The following is a 17,174-nucleotide window of genomic DNA, read 5'->3' as shown; positions in this document are numbered from 1 at the left end:
AGAGGGAGGTCAGGGAAACCAAGAAGGGAAGGGCAGAGAAGAAGAAGATGTTTCTTCGAAGCTGAGGAGTGAAGCGGAAGAGGTGGACATAGTGAAGACTTTATTTAAACCTACCTGCGCAGATCAGCAGATGATGAGCATCAAGGGAGAAGTAAAGGCATGGCAGCAGGGTGGCAGGGTTGTTGCATCTTTAGACCTCCGCACTCCCCCGCAAACCCAAAGAGGCAGCCACGCGACTTCGGCTTGTTGTTCGCCGAATTTAGCCGCTAACATTTCCATTGCGCCTTCACAACCATCACGGTCGACAAAATCGAAGATGAACAACGATCAATTCAGGAAGCTACTCAACACACCGGCGAGACAAGATGGCGCAAGCAGCACACCGCGGGCGAGTGCTGTACCGTCATCACTCGGATCCAAACGCTCCTCCTTCATGCCCATGACGCCGCGCTCAGTTCGAGGTGCCTCTGGAAACGACTTCGCTCGACAGGTAGCCGAACGCAATGCTGCAGGTCAGACAGCGAAGAAATTCAAAGGCTCTGCTGCACCCAAAGGATCGCGACTGGGATCAGGCTTCACCGACCGTACGCAAAACAGATACGATGACGAGGCCGACGAAAAGGCTGCCCGTATTAAGGCTCTCGAGGAGCAAGTAAAGCTCGGTCAACTCGACAATGCAACTTTCGAAGCTCTACGCGATCAAATCACTGGTGGTGATGTCGGTGCTACACATCTGGTCAAAGGTCTCGATCGCAAACTTCTTGAGCGTGTCAGAAGAGGTGAAGATGTTCTTGGAGGAGGCAAGCCCACAACCGATGAGGACCTGGAAGATGAATTTGAAAAATTCGAAGAGAAGGAAGTTGCTCGTGTTGAGCGAGAACGTGTCGTCAAGAAGGGAGAGATGGCTCCTCCGCCACCAGTCGCCGGCGCAAAGCGATCTAGAGATCAGATTTTGGCCGAGCTGAAGGCACAAAGAAAGGTTCAGGCCGATGCTAGACTCGCTGCTAGACCAGAGCTAGGCGACAAGTTTCGAGCTGTTGGCTCTTCGCAAGCAAGTTCGCGTGTCGAAATCGACTCGAAAGGGCGTGAAGTTCTTATTACAACCGACGAGCATGGAAACGTTAAGAAAAAGGTCAGAAAGGTGCAGGCGCCAGTCGAAGTTCCCGCTCAAGCTGCTCCATCACACAAGTTCCTCGACGAGGGCGTCACGGTCCCAACACCCAAGACGGTCGAGAAGCCTGTGGAGGCAGTAAAGGAAGACTCAGACGACGATATCTTCGATGGTGTTGGAGATGCCTATGATCCTCTAGGCGGCATTGGTGACGACGACGAGGACTCTTCCGACGACGAAGACGGAGAAGTCCCCGAAAAGTTATCAAAGCCAATCACCACATCAGCACCACCAGCCTCCAAATCACCGTCTCCAGAAACAGAAGCAACGCCAGCCACAGAAGCAACAAAAGCAATGCCACCCCCTCCGCCACCATCCCAACCCACAGCCCCACGCAACTACTTCGCCTCCACCACAACCACAACTTCCGAAACAGCAGAACCCTCCGCACCACAAAACCCCTTCAACGACGCCGCCTTCCTCGCCGCCATCAAAAAAGCCGGCGCCCTCTCAAACATCTCCCTCTCCCTCAATGCCTCTTCAGACGACCCATCCGCCCCCGAATCCGCAGAAGCCAAAGAACTACGTCTTCAAAAGCGTGCTCAAATGCTGGCAGCCAGTGATCGCGATATGGATGACATGGACCTCGGTTTCGGATCGTCAAGATTTGGTGACGAAGAGGAAGGAGAGGAAGGGGGTAAGAGAGTTAAGCTTTCGACTTGGAAGGGAACGGGTGGGGATGATGATGATGATGAAGATGGCGGGGATGGAGGAAACAAAGAGAAGAAGAAGAGGGGAAGGAAGAGAAGGGGTGATAAGAACAATGCTCAAGATGTATTGGGGGTCATGGAGAGGAGGAAAGAGGCTGGAAAGTAGAATTGAGGTAGTGAGTTATCATGTCAGACTGTCATTCGGGACTTTTGATTCTCGAATCTCGCGACTGCACTTTTTTGCTCTCCTCTTCTTGTGCCTGCCATTTTCCCTCTTGCACGTGCCTCACACTCTCTGCACTTGCCATCCCAAACTCCCGACCTTGTCTACATAAGTTCAATAGATTCTTTTCCCATCAACAACAGTGGCCAAGACACTGCGTCAATATGTCTTGCAAACACAAGGCACGTCGGTGATCGTGGTGTGCCACCTCGCGGAGGTTCTAAGCGTAACTGGCAGGAGACGCAGAGATCGTGAGTTCGAATCTCACTCGCCGCAATATCTTTTTGCTGTTTTTGTCAAGTCACTCACTGCTTTTTGTCAAATCTGCAACTTAGTCAACGAACCAAGGATACGTCCACTTCTTACGATATGCAATGCTGCTTTACAGTAACTCTAGTTATGATTGTGTTTTTTTCATGTCAATCGAATTCCACACCAGGTAACCCTCTAGCCAGAACAGCCCCTTGGACTCCCCTCTTGACTTCCTCCCACGCCTTGCCCCATCCCTCTTGCACATCCTCCGCAACTCCATCTTTACCCAAGACTTCCTGCTCAACGACCAATCCCAACCATTTAGCTATCTTGACAGCTTTATCCACATCTCTTTCCTGCTTAACCACTGCTTCCAAATACTTCACCAACGCCCCTGTATCTTCCGCATATGGCGCCTCGTCCCAAAACTCTTTGACCCACTCCCTAACCGCTTTCCTCAATTCCGGTAATTCTGTAAGCTTATTGCTAGTGAAAGAGGGTTTCTCAGGCCTCGGAGGCAGGTGGAAGAATTTCTCAATCGTGTTTGCAGGAAGATCTTGTCTTTTCCCTCCAGGCCTTCTCGATGCTTCCAGACCTCCCGATCGTCGCAATTGAGCAGATCTTCTCTCGTCAAGAACTTCTTTGCGTATTTCAGGGGGAAGAGCGGCGAGAAACTCTTCATCGATTTCTCCTTCTTCTTCCGCAGGAGTGTCTTCGGCGTCAGTTTCTCTAGCGACGAAATTGGCTTGTGTGAGTGTGGACATGCCGTTGCTTGGTCGAGCGCGGGCGAACAAACCACCACCGCGAGGTTTCCTGCCACCGAGTTTCTTGACTGGAGGGATGATGCGGTTCTTGCGTGGAGACTGGGGGAGGATGGTTTGGTCTTGGCCTTTACGTGGGGAGGTTGTATTTGTTTGGTACATGGCCATCACGTCTCGCCTGACGTCTTCGGGGAGGGAGTTCAGGATCTCGGGATCGAGTTGTGATTGGTTTGGCAGACGTATCGCTGCTGAAGCTGCTCGAGACGTCTTCTTGACCGCAGGAGTCGGACTTTTGCGTCCGTTGGCATTTTCGGATACTTGGGCTGGCCGTGATTGTTTGATGAGTCTTGCTCGAATCTCTTCTGGCAGTTCTGCAAGTACTTTTGGGTCGACTTGAGTAGGTAGGGCGAATTGTGTTCCAAGTAGATTCAAGGGCCGTTTGCTAGGGGATGGGTTGTTGAGAATGCTGTCTAGATAGCTTGAGTCACCAATATCGCGAACCCGATTCTTCTTTGGCGTCTTGATGTCGTCGGTGATTGGATCTTCGGCGGCTTCCGTCTCAGCCAACAGCTTCGGTCGTGTGTTTTGAGCAATGATTTGAGCCGGCTTGAACTGAAGACGAGGTTGACTACTATCGGCACGGCCATCAGTTCCAGCCTTCAGCGGTTCCAGTTTAGTCATCTGGATTCCTATTCCACGAAGCTCTCCCGGACTAAAGCCAAAGCTGCGCATAACTACAAGAACTTCTTTGGTCATCAGTGTGTTGTCGTTGGTCGCAACTCCTAGTTGTATGCTCTTGTTGTACGTATCGCATTTGCCATGTCCAAGATGTTTCGGTGGATCAAGAGGGGCATCAGGAGAGCGCCGCATGACCTTGACAGTCAGTTGTTTGCCCTTGACGTTCTCCTTGATCAGCCGCTTCTGTAGCTCTCCACATAAGCTCGTCATGAATTCGTCAACCTGCTCTTGGTTCTCGAAGCGTACACCCCAATTCACGTCGGCAGACACTGACTTGCGGACGACTTGATCGCCAACCTCGGCCTTGTCAATGCCACGACTGTACTCCCAGATCTTCTCACCGGTCTTCGGTCCAAGGGTGTTGACCAATTTCTCTTTCGAAAGTTCGCGAATGTCTTTAACATACTTGACACCAATCTCTTCCAGCTTGCCTCCGATGCTATAGGCGACACCTGGTAAGCTTTGAACTTCGAGAGTGCCGATAAAATCAAGGACATCCTCTGGCTTGAGCTGGAATTGCCCCGCGGGTTTTGCTTTGCGCAGAGCAATCTTGGCAAGTAGGATGTTTGCTCCTATACCAACTGAGACGTTGCAGCCAGTACGTTTTAGTACTTCATTCCGGAGATCTCGGCCAATGCGGTCGGCCTCTGACTGCTCACGATAGTTGCTTCCCTCATATCGTTGAACACCATCAGTGCCGCCGACGGCTATGCACTGAGCGCTGATGTCAATGAGAGCTTCATCAACACTGACGCTTTGCACTACACCACCTGTTTCCAGGATAGCAGCGTAAAATTGTCGACTTGACTCTTCGTAAGCTGGGAAGTCGTAAGGAAGTACCTTCAGATCAGGGCACAGTTCTTGAGCTCTTTTCATCCACATTCCATTCTTCACACCGAAATCTCTCGCAGGATAATTGCATGAGGCGATCTCGGACCCATTGCCACCGCCTGAACCAGAGCCATGAGCAACAACACAAGGTTTGTCTTTGTATTGAGGATACTTTTTCAATGACACAGCAGCGAAAAAGCTGTCGAAATCAACATGCATGATATATCGTCGATAGCCCGTAGGACGTTTTTGACGAGCTTTCTGCGAGGCGGACTTCTCGGCAGTGAGAGCCTGAAGTTGCGACTTCAGATCTGCTTTCCAGGTTGACAGGTGGTGTAGTCGGGACTCTCGATAGTACTGCTGGAGGAACTCTGGGTTGACAACTGTCGACTTACGAAGACGTGGGTCGGCAAGGAGCATAGCATTGTGTTCTTCCGCAGTCATCTCGGTGACCTTTTGTGGTGTGGTTTTTCCAGAGGTATGTGACTCCTTTGCGCTTCGTGGATCAGAAGCTTCTTGCCCGTACGGTGATGTTGAATGAGGCGGTACAGAGTCTGGCTCAACAACGGTCTCTTCTGCGGGAGAGGTGTGTGGTGGTGTCTGCGGGATATCGTCGATAGGTTCATGTGGTTCCATAGGAGGTTCCTGAATATCCATGGCAGTATCATCGTCGTCCTCCAACGCCTCGAAGTCCGAATCGTGAATGTCATCGTACTCGGGAGTGAGCGTCGGAGGTTTGGAGGATGCTGGTAAGCCTCGAAGAAAAGATGGCTTGGGTGAGGATACAAGACCATCGACTTGGAAACCTTTCAGCTGAGTATTGTACCAGCTATTGTCACTTTGATCCTTGTAGCCTCTGGCGGGTCGATTTACCTGGCTTGCGATCTGACCGTTGTTGAAAGCCAGCACTTTCTGGCCAACACCTTCGTCAACCACGCGATATTTGTCCCATGGCAGACATTTCGCAGCCGCAATACTGTCGACAATCCAGCTAGGCTTCACAATCCTGTATCGCTTAAACTCAACGACCTTCTTGGGAGTAAGACTGCTAGCAACGATATGAGTTACAAAGGTCTTGCCATCCAGATATTGTGCAAATCCACCACCATGGGCAACGATCATGGTATGCAGATCATTCAAGGAAGGTTGGGTGTAGCCATTAACATAAACCACGATGCCTTTGAAAATTGGAGGGTTGTCAGATTTGGCGCGTATCTCAGAGTCCAAGTTCTGTAATTTGATTCTCTTCCGGCGCATGTATTCTCTGTGGCCACCAAACTTGGAAGCATCATATTCATCGCCAGCTTCATCCTCGAAGGTGTGGTTTTCAATGCGCTTGCGCGTCTGCGCAGACTTCGATTCGAGGCGAGAATTCATGCCGCATCTCACTGGTGTTGTAATCGCATTGTACGCTCGAACTCAGACTATGATTGACGAGGAGCTCTCCAAATTCACATTGTCGATTGATATCTCAGAAGACAAAGAACAAAGTGGAACGCGGCCAACACGCGCCGCCGAGGCAAGCGCCACCGCGATCTCAGGGTCCGGGGTTGCCAAGCTCTATAAAAAATGTACAGAACCGAGTCTGAATACATCACACGAAGACTGGCAGGCCTTCGAGAGAATGGAGCCCTTGATGGAGGGCATTAGAATTGTGAAGAAATCGTGCATCTACATTGTCTGTGTGTTTGAGACAGATGTGCTTCGAGCTGCTTCGAAACTGACGACAGGCGGCCGCGGTTGCCATGGAAGACCGTCCGTGCGCAGCTTTGCTGGATCTTGACCTTAACTTTTTTCTTGAAGAGCCTGGAGCTTTTCATATTCACTCTCATCACCTTCTTTTTTCCAATCAATCCATATCAAATCTATCACAATGGGTGTTCTTCCTATGGCTGTTTTCGGACTCGAGGTCCCCGCCGGCGGTATGCCCGTCGCTGCCAGCGGCGACATTCCCGCTGCTGTAAGTTTTTTCCAAAGACACCATCAGCTATCAAGACAGCAATGCTTACGCGCATCTAGTTCCGCCTGACCATGGCTGCCATCGACCCCAGCGCTGAGCCTGAGTTCGACGAGGACACCAAGGGCAAGAAGCCCCGCGCTACCCTCAAGATCATCCGTGCTCCCCTCCAGATGGACGAGGAGGACGACTCTGACTTCGACCCCGAGGAGATGGACATGATGCTCGCCTCCGACGAGGAGGAGTCTGAGGAGGAGGCCGGTCCCAGCGACCCCACCAAGTCCAAGAAGGCTCGCAAGGCTGCCGCCGCTAAGCAGCTGAGAGAGGAGCTTGAGAGCATGGATGTCGACTCGCCCAAGGTCAAGGGCAAGGGCAAGGTCCAGGCTGATGATGAGGAGGAGTCCGACGAGGACGATGAGGATGATGAGGACGACGAGGAGTTCGAGCCCGAGGAGTTCGTTCTCTGCACTCTTGACCCCGAGAACGTAAGCTACCACGCCTGCCACTCTACTAACCGTGAGCGTCGCTGACAATATTCCCACAGCACTACCAGCAGACTCTTGACATCACTGTCGGTGATGACGAGCGCGTCTGGTTCATGGTCACCGGTACCCACGATGTTTACCTTACCGGTAACTACGTCGAGCCCGACCACACCCACGGCCCCGAGGGCGAGTACGACTCTGAGGATGAGGATGACGAGGACGAGTACGACCTCTCTCCCGATGAGGATGAGCTTTACGGTGACGAGGACTCCGAGGACGAGCTCGACGACATGGAGAACCCCCGCATCACCGAGGTCGATGAGGAGGAGGCTCCCGCTCTCGTTCCCGTCAAGGCTGACAAGAAGGCCGACAAGAAGGGCAAGAACAAGCGCGCCGCCGACGAGGAGGCCGAGTCCCTCGACGACCTGATCTCCAAGGCCAAGCCCGCCGAGAAGAAGAACGCAAAGAAGGTCAAGACCAACGAAGGCAAGGCCGTCCCCGCCGACGAGGTCGCTAAGAAGGTTGAGACTCCTGCATCCGCAAAGTCAGACAAGAAGGTACAGTTCGCAAAGAACCTCGAGCTGGGTCCCACCGGCTCGAGCTCCCCCGCTGCCGCAAAGCCTGCTGAGAAGTCCAAGGCTGCTCCCACCGTCAAGACCGTCAACGGCGTTACCATCGACGACAAGAAGATCGGCTCCGGCCCCGCCGCAAAGAAGGGTGACCGCATCGGTATGCGCTACATCGGCAAGCTCCAGAACGGCAAGGTCTTCGACTCCAACAAGAAGGGCAAGCCTTTCAGCTTCAAGCTCGGTACCGGTGAGGTCATCAAGGGCTGGGACATCGGTATTGCCGGCATGCAGGTTGGTGGTGAGAGACGTGTTACCGTCCCTGCCCACCACGCCTACGGCTCGCAGTCCCTTCCCGGCATCCCCAAGAACTCGACCTTGATCTTCGACGTCAAGTGTGTCGAGATCAAGTAGACGCATCACCACGTTACGAAACAACAACAAAAAGAATACCTGGGACCATTTCCGGCCCAACTTTAGATACCCAACTTGCAGCTTCTCGGCATAGAAGGAGCATTCGACGACCGAAAGAAACATAGGGGCGAAACGTGCCGAGACATGTACAGCGCGTGGCAGGGATGATGGGTGATCCAGTCGGAAGCAGCATCTCTATCCTCACAAAAGAGGAAAGGAAGAGAGCTGCTCTATACAAAAAGTTTTCTTATGTCCATTTTTAGCGAGAGCGTTTTGAAAATACCAATTCATCTTACTATTGAACAAACACACTCATGTTCTCATGCCAATTTCAATCTTGTGTTCCTGTCTAATGTAGGATATCTTGGCTACACACGGTTGCTGAGGTGGTGTCATTCAAGGCCGAGTGTCTATGCTTTATCAGCATGCGAGTGTAGCCATGCAACGTGCCCGACCTCACAACCTCGCTATGCCCACACTTTCCCCTGGAGTCTATACTCTATGTCTGCTAGCTTGTGCAGATTGTCACTATCTATGTATTTGTTGGCATCGACCGGATCTTTATTGAAGACCATCGTCAAGCCACATGCAACTCAGTGATGGCTTCCAGAATTTCAACTTTGAGCTCCTGAAAATGCTTTACAGCGCCCACGATATTGCTTCTCAATGTCTAGATCAATCAGTCTAACTAGCCAGTAAGTCAGTATCACACTGGAAGTCAATTACATGTTATTGATATCGTCGTTGTCGACTTATCGTCAAAAAAAAGGCTTGCAAGTTTTGTTAAAGGTGTCACCCTGTTTCGACTAGCCTCCCAGCCTCCTCCGACAAAGCTAGCCACACATCTCGATGACCTTTTGTCTGCACATGTTGTCACTCGTCTGTCAATCTCTCCCCTGACCCTCTTAGGTAGCGAACCTAAAGCTCGGATGGTCATCGCCAAGATTATCCACATCCTCCCCCTGTAACCTCCAATCCCTTTCCCCCCTATCCCTCTTCCTATTCTCCCAAATCACACCCAAAAACAACACAACACACCCCACACCACAAATCCACAAAAAGCCCAATCCAACTCCATATCCAGTCTTGTACAAAGGAGCTTCCTCGGTGAAGAAAACATTACTCGCGACTATTCCGCCCAGATTTCCAAATCCTACAGTCATGGCTGCGGAAATGGAGCGCTTGTAATGTCCACTCATGCAATTCTGCACCCAAGCCAGCACGATGGGCTGGGTGATGTACCCACCAGGTACGACGAGAAATAATGCGAAATACTTGACCGCCACTGATAAGCCTTCTTGAGCGAGTAAAATCACATATCCCACCGACGCGACCACGAGACCGAAAATGCAAAAGCCGAAACGATGGCGGAGGCGGTCGGTAAGGTAGGCAGAGGCGATGGAGCAAATGGCAGCGACGATGAAGATGGGGATGCTGCGGATTTGGGCGGAGGCGGATGTATAGCCCAGTTCGCGGATTATGGTGGGGACGAAGAAGGAGCCGGAGTAGCCTGTGTTTACTATTCCCATGTACATTATGACGCCGGTGTAGATTTTCCAATCGGTGAAGATGCGTTTGGCTTATTCTTGATCAGCAAAACGCTATAGAACAGGAGGAAAGAGGAAAGCAAGATTGAAAAAGAAAGGGGGGAGGACGGAAGGGAAAACGCACCGGCTGCTTTGTCTAGTCTGTTCATTATTGCTTCTCCCGAGTCGGTTTGGAGACGGGATGTTAGCATTGCTCGTTCTTCTTCTGTGAGGAAGTTTGCGGTTTCGGGCCAGTCGCAGACCCAGAATCTGGCTATTATGCCGACGATTACTGTCAAGAGGCCTTCGATGATGAAGATCCTGTTTCGTGTATTAGGATTTGGGATGCCATGGAGTATTGGACGGTACACTCTTACCATCGCCAGCCTGAGTATCCACCTATTCCATCCATCTTCGCGAGGGCGTAGGCAAGAAGCTAGTGAAATGTGTTAGTCTCGACAGTTGAAGATGATCATTATTGATTGACTTACGCCTCCGAAACCACCGGCGAGAATACTAGCCGAAAAGAATAGAGAAAGTCGCCATTGTAATTCGTAACGCTGATAATACATGCTGATCAAATAGACGCAGCCACTGCGATACAACATTAGTTAGTGCAATTCCTCTTGTGAAGGAAAAAGCGCCAACCAGACATAGGGCAAACTTACGGAAACAGTCCAGCTTCGAAGATGCCGACCAAGACCCTCATAGCTACGAGTCCTTCGAAACTCTTGACCAACCCTTGTCCAATAGTTGCGATGCCTAACGAGGTCAGCCGATACTCCGGGCACTGGATAGTATACACAACTCACCCCAAAGAACCATAATACAACTCAACCACAAACTCGGCGATATCCTCTTCAACACAACATTCGACGGCACCTCTAGAAGTACATACTATTTTTTAGTCTTGTCAGCATATCCTTGCTCCAACTACTGCCAACCCTCAAGACTCACCGGTATGAAAAACACAAACAGAGCAATGTTGTAATCATGTCCGCCCATCTTCAACTCAGCAGTCATACCCTGAATCTTTGCATTACCAATATTCGTGCGGTCCAAGAAAGCCAGAAGAAAGAGAACAGTCAATGGCGGTAAAATCCTCAGATCGACTTTCCTAAGCAATTTTTTCTCAGCTATTGGATCGATAAGAGGGCGATTCACATCAGGTGCAATTTCCAATTGTTCAATTGACTGTTTTTTGACCGAATCCATGGTTTGATGAAAAGGATGAATTGGGTGGAAAGCGGAGATGAGCGGGCTCTCTTTGCGGAAACGCAATGGGGCAATACATGAGATGTTTATATGTAGGCAAGGGAAAGAAAGTCCTTGGTATGTACCTTTGTACTACTTTCTATACCGAGGGTATAGAGTTGTGGGGGATCGACAGGAAGTAGAGTGCGGAAGGATGCCCGCATGTCTTGGTCGAGATGTCGGAACTGTTCCTTTGTCCGAGAGGATTCATCTATCAGATAAAAGAGGGGGGAAGAGACTAGCTGCTAGAGCTGCATCCGACCTTCTTGAGGGCAAGTGCTTGCCGCCATCTCCTAGGATCCAGAATCTTGCACGGGAGTGACGGGGGAGCAATGAAGCTGTAGAGACGAGACTGGAGTGCTCGATCACGAAGATGATCTTACTGAGGTGCTTTTGCCAGAGACTGCTCTAGTACGAAGAGCCTCGTGCACTTCCACTGACAGCCAAGTGGTAAGGAACATTTGATAAGATTCCCAGCTTTTTAGTCAGGCCCAGCCATCTTTTGTCATCAACCGCTACTGTATTAGCGTATGAGATAGCGACTGCAATAATCGAACTCCAAAGCGAAGTTGGATGTTAGATGATGATGATGATGACGCAGAAAGAGAATCGGGTGATAGCGATGTGGAAGGTGATAGGAATTCCTTCCTCCAAGCAAATCCAAGTATTACAGGAGCACATATCCAACGCACAGTGATACATTGATTTTTGTAAAAGAAGTTTCCAAAGCATTGTAGGAAAGAAGACGTAAATGAATACAACAGGTCAGAAGGATATACGCTACCAGAAGCTCCCCTGCACCATTACCGTCACCATAACCACCATGGCCATCAAACAATCACTTCAATCCAAACCCTTCACTCTCAGCCACGGCCCTCCAAAGCTTCTCTTCCAGTTTCGCTTTACTCTCATACCCCCAAAGCACAAGCATGTTGAAACAAGTGCGCGCAATAGGAAACCTCTCTTTCTCTTTACCACCAGCTTCTCCTTGTCCAGCTGTTCCATCACCGCCACAGACAATGCGTAAGATCAGGTTCGTGGCGCCGACGGCAGGGATACGGTCGGAGCCTGTAATGAAGCCGAGGAGTTTGCGTTGTGCTTCTGGTGTGGCGCTGCGGAAACATTCCCAGAACCACGAGATTACTGGGACTTGCTCTGCTGGATTGGGTAGGGGTTTGTGAGGTGGAGATGCTTCGCGCCAATTCTCGTATACAGCGACGGCTTTTAGGGAGTCGACGTCGAGAGCTTCGTCGGAACCGCGGACCATGAGTTCGATCTCCTCTGCACGGAATAGGGACAACGCATTGCCGGCGCAGACGGTGAAGAAGCCACGCTTGAAGGGCTCAAATTGCCTAGCCACGGACGTATCGAGCAAATAGCGGATATAAGCGTCAACATACTCGCGTCTATTCTCATTGGTGACTGGTATCGCTTCACCGCCAGGAAGCAGAGGAGTATCAGTCACAACACCATATCGCTCAACACTTGCGACAAAGTCTCGGCAGTATGTCGCCTCAACATCTCCGTCGTATTCAAGAAGGTCTCGTAAGCCCTTTGCAAGCACAGGTCGCCACTCGGCCAGGTCTTCGAGAGTATAGGTGACTTGCGTTCTGCTACTCGAAGGTAAGGCAGGATTTTGGGCCGAAGGAGGGGCCGATGCAAGTAGCTTGCGGAAAGCGAAAGGTGGGAGAGCCACATCGAGGATAGTGGAATTATAGATTGCGAGTCCAAGAAGAGCGCCTACAAGGTAGTACTGATCGCTCGTCTCGAAAGAAGATGGGTTGAAATAGCAGAAGCCTGAGTCGTCGTCATAGAGGAACATGCCTGAGGTGAATGTTAGTCTCAATTCGCCAAAACCGAGGTTGCTGCAGTTATATCTTACCATGGTTAGGATCGAAGATGTCTCTGACGACTGTCAAGAACCACTCCTTCCTCAAGCCACCTGCATCAACACCCTCTTCATCTGTGAAGTGAACCTTGAGGCCCTTCTTCAACTCTTCTGGACCTGACCCTACGGCACCACTGATTTGCTTTAGACTGTCGTCGACCATGCACTCGCGTCTGACACGCAGATGGAAATAGCCATCAATTGATCTGCGCGTCGTGACGGAATCAAAGTAGGCCTCGCGAGCCATGATCTCCATCTGTCGACGAGCATCATACTCCATGATACGAATTTTGGCGCCCATCGAAAGGAATAACGGATATTGACAGAATGTGAACTTCGCCTTCTTCGACTCCCAAGCTTTGAAATCGGCGACCAGATCATTGTAGTCGAGCAGAGTGTTGTAGAAGTCGGAAGTGGGAAGTAATTGTCCATGCATCTTTGTGCGAGGCCGAGATAGTGTGGAGATGCTTGTCTGAGCAGGGGTGAGGCCACCTTTCTTGGTCTGCCATGTGTTATTTGCAGCAAACAACATTGCCATGATTTTGGCAGCGGCCCTCAGCTGCCAATCTTCACTGTAGTCGACCACACTAATTGTCTCCATTTGAGGCATCTTGTTTCTTCCAGCTCCACTGCCGCTGCCACTCAATCCAGTTGCTGATTGGAGCTGAGCGAAAGTGTTTCTTGCAGATCCCGACAGATCAGGAATGAGACCGCCGTCTTGAGGCGTCACACTACGAGGCCTACTCTTACGGCGTGAAAGACGATACGTGACAAATCGCGCTACCAAATCGACCGTCTTGATGAACTGTTGCTCGGGCATCCTACTAAACCAGTTGGTAAGACAACGATGACAATTCTCAGAGGAATTCGCAATCAATCCGAAGATACGCTTGAGAATACCAGCATGCTGCCCTGGTTCGTTTCCAACAGGTGTACCTGGCGGCTTTTGTGGGGAGATCATTCTTGACGCAGACGGTGGCGCCAATGTTGAGCTCTTGAGCCCGGAAGGAGTACGAGGCATGGGTGGTCGGTTTCCTGAGTTTCGGTTCGAGGGATACAACGAGGGGTTGGCCAGAATGACAAGCAAAAAACGTATGTGATCTGGCTCTATGAGAGGTCGAGTGGGCCGCTTGAGGATATTTTCAGTAATCTTCAGCAGTGCGCGTTCAGCATGTAGTCGAGCTTCCGCAATATCCTCATCAATCTCCTTAGCATTGGCAGGGCCGCGAATATGCTCGTCCACCTTCTCCCGGTCGACATTCCTCAGGTTTGCAACTCTGTCGCGCCATCTAAGCCCAGCAGCGTGAATAACATCGTACCAGTGTGTAAGCTGATCCCAATCGATATGAGGGGATCGGGAAGTGGTCAATCGTCTACCTTCTGAGCCATGATGGCCGCGTTTGTCAGATTTGTCGGAGCGGTTGCGAGTCACGCGACCTGTCCACCAGTCTCCGTTCTCAGCAAAATCACCAAGTAGTAACGTTTTTGCATCCATTTGAGAGAACAAATCGATCGGACTTTGATTGACACCTTCGACAGGTTCAGAAGGGGGAGTTTTGATGGCACTCTCGCTTTGTCTGCGAACAGCAACATGCTGACGTACAGTGCTGAAAGAAGTGTTTAGACAATTGTAGTCACCGAAACTGCTCAACATGTAGTCCTCCAGAGGCTTAAATATAACTTTGACGCGATCGTAACGTGAGATATTTCGGTCGTTCGAATTAGGCGGACCAGGACGCATCGGAAGGGGCGAAGAATGGGATCCAGGAGGTGGAGGCGGTCTTCTGATGGGTGGCAGAGGTGGCATTGGCGGTACTAGAGGCTCATGAGGAGCTGTGTATGCCGAGCCGGCCGTCTTCGGACGTGAAGGGCTCTTATTCGGCGAAAGAGAGTTCGAGTATGAGAAATATTGAAAGTCGTCCTGTGACTTCAAGGTGGCAGAAGCAGTTTCTGGCGTCTCGGTCGGTGATTGCGCGAAGCGTGGTGATGGTTGGAGAGTCGCATGGTCTGTCGTCGGATCACGGCGAACGAAAGGATCTTGGAGGACTGATGGACCTGGAGAAGTTGGCGTATCTCCTCTCCGGCATCGTGCTTCGAGGTATGTGATGAGACATCGATCAATGATGGCTCGACTGCGTTCAACGGATAGCGGAAGGATTGCTGTACGGTTATTAGCTATTGGTGATGACTTGCTGATGCAGTAGTTCGAGACTCACGGCGCGGCCCAGGCTGCTGGTTCGGATATGTTGAAGGCTTGGGGTCCCGAGTCTCCTTGACGTAGGGCTCGAGGTCGTTGATGGTCAAGCAATTGGTGCAACGAAAGACCTTGAGATCACGAGGAAAGCGTACAGTGTTGTCGCAGCACATGCATTGACGTGTGGTCAATTCTTCATCCCTCTTGCGACCGCCAATCGGCTTGTCTGACTTAGGTACTCCGGACGGACCAGCATCCAGCACAGGTACCAAGGATTCATCAAGAGGAACGTCTCGCAAGACAGGGGCACTCTTCTTCTTTCCAAAGATCCTAGGTAGCGGGTGGCTAACGGCGCGCGTGTGTGGTTGCTGACGTGGACTCGAGGATTGACCGCCTCGAGGAGACAACGGTGGCTGTTGCTGGTCGCGAGTGAGGCGCGGAGGAGAAGTAGGCGAAGGACGGTTCGTGTTTCCCGATGAACTCGAAGTTAAGGATGTGAATCGCGGCGGCCACAGAGACATGATTTCCCCTGGGGCTTCAAGTGGCTCCTGGCTCGAGATGGCTGAAGGCGAGGGTGGAGGGGTATCTTGTTGACACGGACGGGCAGCAGCAGGAACGGTCGCTGGGCGTACCGACAGGATCAACGACAGTCATGTCCTGGACACGGTTCGAAAGAGGAAAGATTATCTGAGAGGTGTAAATACGAAGCACCGAGCGGTTGAGCTCGTGTTCACCACTATTGCACCATGCGAATGAACCACTCCCTGACATTGAATCCCTGACCCCCGAGGCCCGTCACTAGACTCACTAGACTCACCACTGTCTATTTCTGGGGTTGCCTACAAGTCCCGTTGCCGAACCTAATCTGTCATTCTGGCAGCCGCGACTGACAAGTCCAACCTACTTGTTCCCTCTTGTCCGGAAAAAGTACAGCTGAAAATTGCGACAATTCCCATCCGTTTGCTTGTCGTCCCTGCCTATAACCTTCGGGCGTCGTAAGCCTTTGCATTTTGATCTCTTGGCTCTCGAAACATGTCACGATTCACAATACACATTCGAACAAAAGGAAGTGAGCGGGTAGTGTTGTGATTTTGAATGACAACAATTTGGCTAGTTCATGATAATGCCCGCTAATCCCAGAAATTTTGTGGATGCCCTCGTCCCAATATCTTGACGACATGAAACAAAGACCCTTGCCCAGAACCCCTTTAACAACCACCACGTCAACACCCAGATGGGCGAGACGTTTATCGGTAGCGCCAGAGAGACAGGGTGTTCTGTCTCTTCCAGGTCTTTCTGCGACCGGCAGAGGTGTTGTTGTAACGGTGACCCTTGTTGATACCACGGTTGTGCTTGCCGGTGGAGGTCAAGCCACGGAGTTCGCGGTGCTTGTGGACGGGGTTGACGATCCAGTTGATGCGAGCATCCTTGCGGATGGCCTTGTGCTGGGGGTCGACGAGGATGATCTCGAAGTACTTGTAGGTCGAGTCCTGGTTGATCCAGTACGAGTTCAGGACGCGCAAGTTGGCGCAGCGGCGGCCGACACGCTCCTCGGCGACGGAACGGAGAGAGCGCTGGAACTTGAGCTGGTTAACACCCTGGTTGGTGGGCTTGCCTGTAGGGGAATATTAGAAAGTGTTGACTTTTTTCGCAATGCAAAAACTTCGATCGTACCGTAGGTGGCACCCTTGGGCACGGGGCGCTTGCGACCACCGCGGCGGACGCGGACACGGTAGATAACGTATCCCTGCTTGGCCTTGTATCCAAGACGACGGGCCTTGTCGGGGCGCGAAGGGCGCGAGGCGCGGTGGATGACGTTCAACTGGCGGAGCTATATTGATGTACTCTCAGCAAAGTTCAACGAGTAGCATCAATCTCATGTAGCGCGTACCTCCCAGCAGCGAACACGGAGAAGGAAGCGCAGGACATCAGACTGCTTCTTCTTCTGGAGCTCTTCGACGTATTTGAGGGCGCCCATCTGTCGTGTCTGTCAGCAACTGTGCCGACTCTTTCCAGGACGTTTGCAATCACGATTGATGCAGGATTTCGGTTCGACGTACTTTGACGGTGTTGGATTGCTGGGATTGTTAGTATCGAAGCGCGCACGAAATCAAAAGAGAAATCAATCTTCAAGCGGTTTGAGGAATTTGCAAACTGTGGGAATGCGCTCGGGGCACAACGCCAAGCCGCCACAAAATAACCGAAACTGTCAGCTTGCTTCACTCGTTGAATGCTCTTCTGATCAAAGAAATACAAAAGTCATA

General features: G+C 51.3%; 6 protein-coding genes across 6 annotated transcripts; 2 read left to right on the top strand and 4 right to left on the bottom strand.

Moving 5' to 3' along the window:
* Positions 1-289: 289 nt before the first annotated feature.
* On the top strand, positions 290-1,987 carry M438DRAFT_367393 (uncharacterized protein; the record flags this gene model as incomplete). Its single annotated transcript, XM_029907948.1, has 1 exon — positions 290-1,987. Exon 1 carries the CDS (start codon positions 317-319, stop codon positions 1,985-1,987), a length of 1,671 nt encoding a protein of 556 aa, XP_029758094.1. The 5' UTR covers positions 290-316.
* A 408-nt stretch (positions 1,988-2,395) lies between these two features.
* Positions 2,396-6,186, bottom strand: M438DRAFT_347632 (DNA repair protein). Its single transcript, XM_029905946.1, has one exon. The coding sequence runs from the start codon at positions 6,001-6,003 to the stop codon at positions 2,464-2,466; it is 3,540 nt and encodes a 1,179-aa protein (XP_029758093.1). The 5' UTR covers positions 6,004-6,186; the 3' UTR covers positions 2,396-2,463.
* Positions 6,187-6,446: 260 nt separating this feature from the next.
* M438DRAFT_301480 (uncharacterized protein) lies at positions 6,447-8,349 on the top strand. Its single transcript, XM_029902097.1, has 3 exons — positions 6,447-6,586; positions 6,646-7,068; positions 7,128-8,349. Exons 1-3 carry the CDS (start codon positions 6,500-6,502, stop codon positions 8,046-8,048), a joined length of 1,431 nt encoding a protein of 476 aa, XP_029758092.1. The 5' UTR covers positions 6,447-6,499; the 3' UTR covers positions 8,049-8,349.
* A 449-nt stretch (positions 8,350-8,798) lies between these two features.
* M438DRAFT_323434 (MFS general substrate transporter) lies at positions 8,799-10,789 on the bottom strand (the record flags this gene model as incomplete). Its single annotated transcript, XM_029903009.1, has 7 exons — positions 8,799-9,627; positions 9,720-9,895; positions 9,952-10,010; positions 10,066-10,168; positions 10,243-10,336; positions 10,387-10,471; positions 10,532-10,789. 7 exons carry the CDS (start codon positions 10,787-10,789, stop codon positions 8,954-8,956), a joined length of 1,449 nt encoding a protein of 482 aa, XP_029758091.1. The 3' UTR covers positions 8,799-8,953.
* An 877-nt stretch (positions 10,790-11,666) lies between these two features.
* Positions 11,667-15,431, bottom strand: M438DRAFT_278647 (HECT-domain-containing protein; the record flags this gene model as incomplete). The annotated part of the gene is made up of 3 exons (XM_029901021.1): positions 11,667-12,652; positions 12,711-14,876; positions 14,933-15,431. 3 exons carry the CDS (start codon positions 15,429-15,431, stop codon positions 11,667-11,669), a joined length of 3,651 nt encoding a protein of 1,216 aa, XP_029758090.1.
* A 555-nt stretch (positions 15,432-15,986) lies between these two features.
* M438DRAFT_347629 (60S ribosomal protein L15) lies at positions 15,987-16,888 on the bottom strand (the record flags this gene model as incomplete). Its single annotated transcript, XM_029905945.1, has 3 exons — positions 15,987-16,525; positions 16,585-16,741; positions 16,802-16,888. 3 exons carry the CDS (start codon positions 16,886-16,888, stop codon positions 16,158-16,160), a joined length of 612 nt encoding a protein of 203 aa, XP_029758089.1. The 3' UTR covers positions 15,987-16,157.
* Between the last annotated feature and the right edge of the window lie 286 nt (positions 16,889-17,174).

This window comes from Aureobasidium pullulans (assembly GCF_000721785.1).
Source record: "Aureobasidium pullulans EXF-150 unplaced genomic scaffold scaffold_16, whole genome shotgun sequence".
NCBI classification, from domain to species: domain Eukaryota; kingdom Fungi; phylum Ascomycota; class Dothideomycetes; order Dothideales; family Saccotheciaceae; genus Aureobasidium; species Aureobasidium pullulans.
This window is presented reverse-complemented; position numbering and strand designations above follow the sequence as displayed.

What these genes read in the sequence shown, in the direction of transcription:
- M438DRAFT_347632 (XM_029905946.1), bottom strand. Translation starts at nt 6,003, where the DNA reads ATGAATTCTCGCCTCGAATCGAAGTCTGCGCAGACGCGCAAGCGCATT.
- M438DRAFT_301480 (XM_029902097.1), top strand. Translation starts at nt 6,500, where the DNA reads ATGGGTGTTCTTCCTATGGCTGTTTTCGGACTCGAGGTCCCCGCCGGC. An exon ending in GCGGCGACATTCCCGCTGCT is followed by an intron (nt 6,587 to 6,645) that starts GTAAGTTTTTTC and finishes ACGCGCATCTAG; the next exon opens with TTCCGCCTGACCATGGCTGC. An exon ending in GCACTCTTGACCCCGAGAAC is followed by an intron (nt 7,069 to 7,127) that starts GTAAGCTACCAC and finishes ATATTCCCACAG; the next exon opens with CACTACCAGCAGACTCTTGA.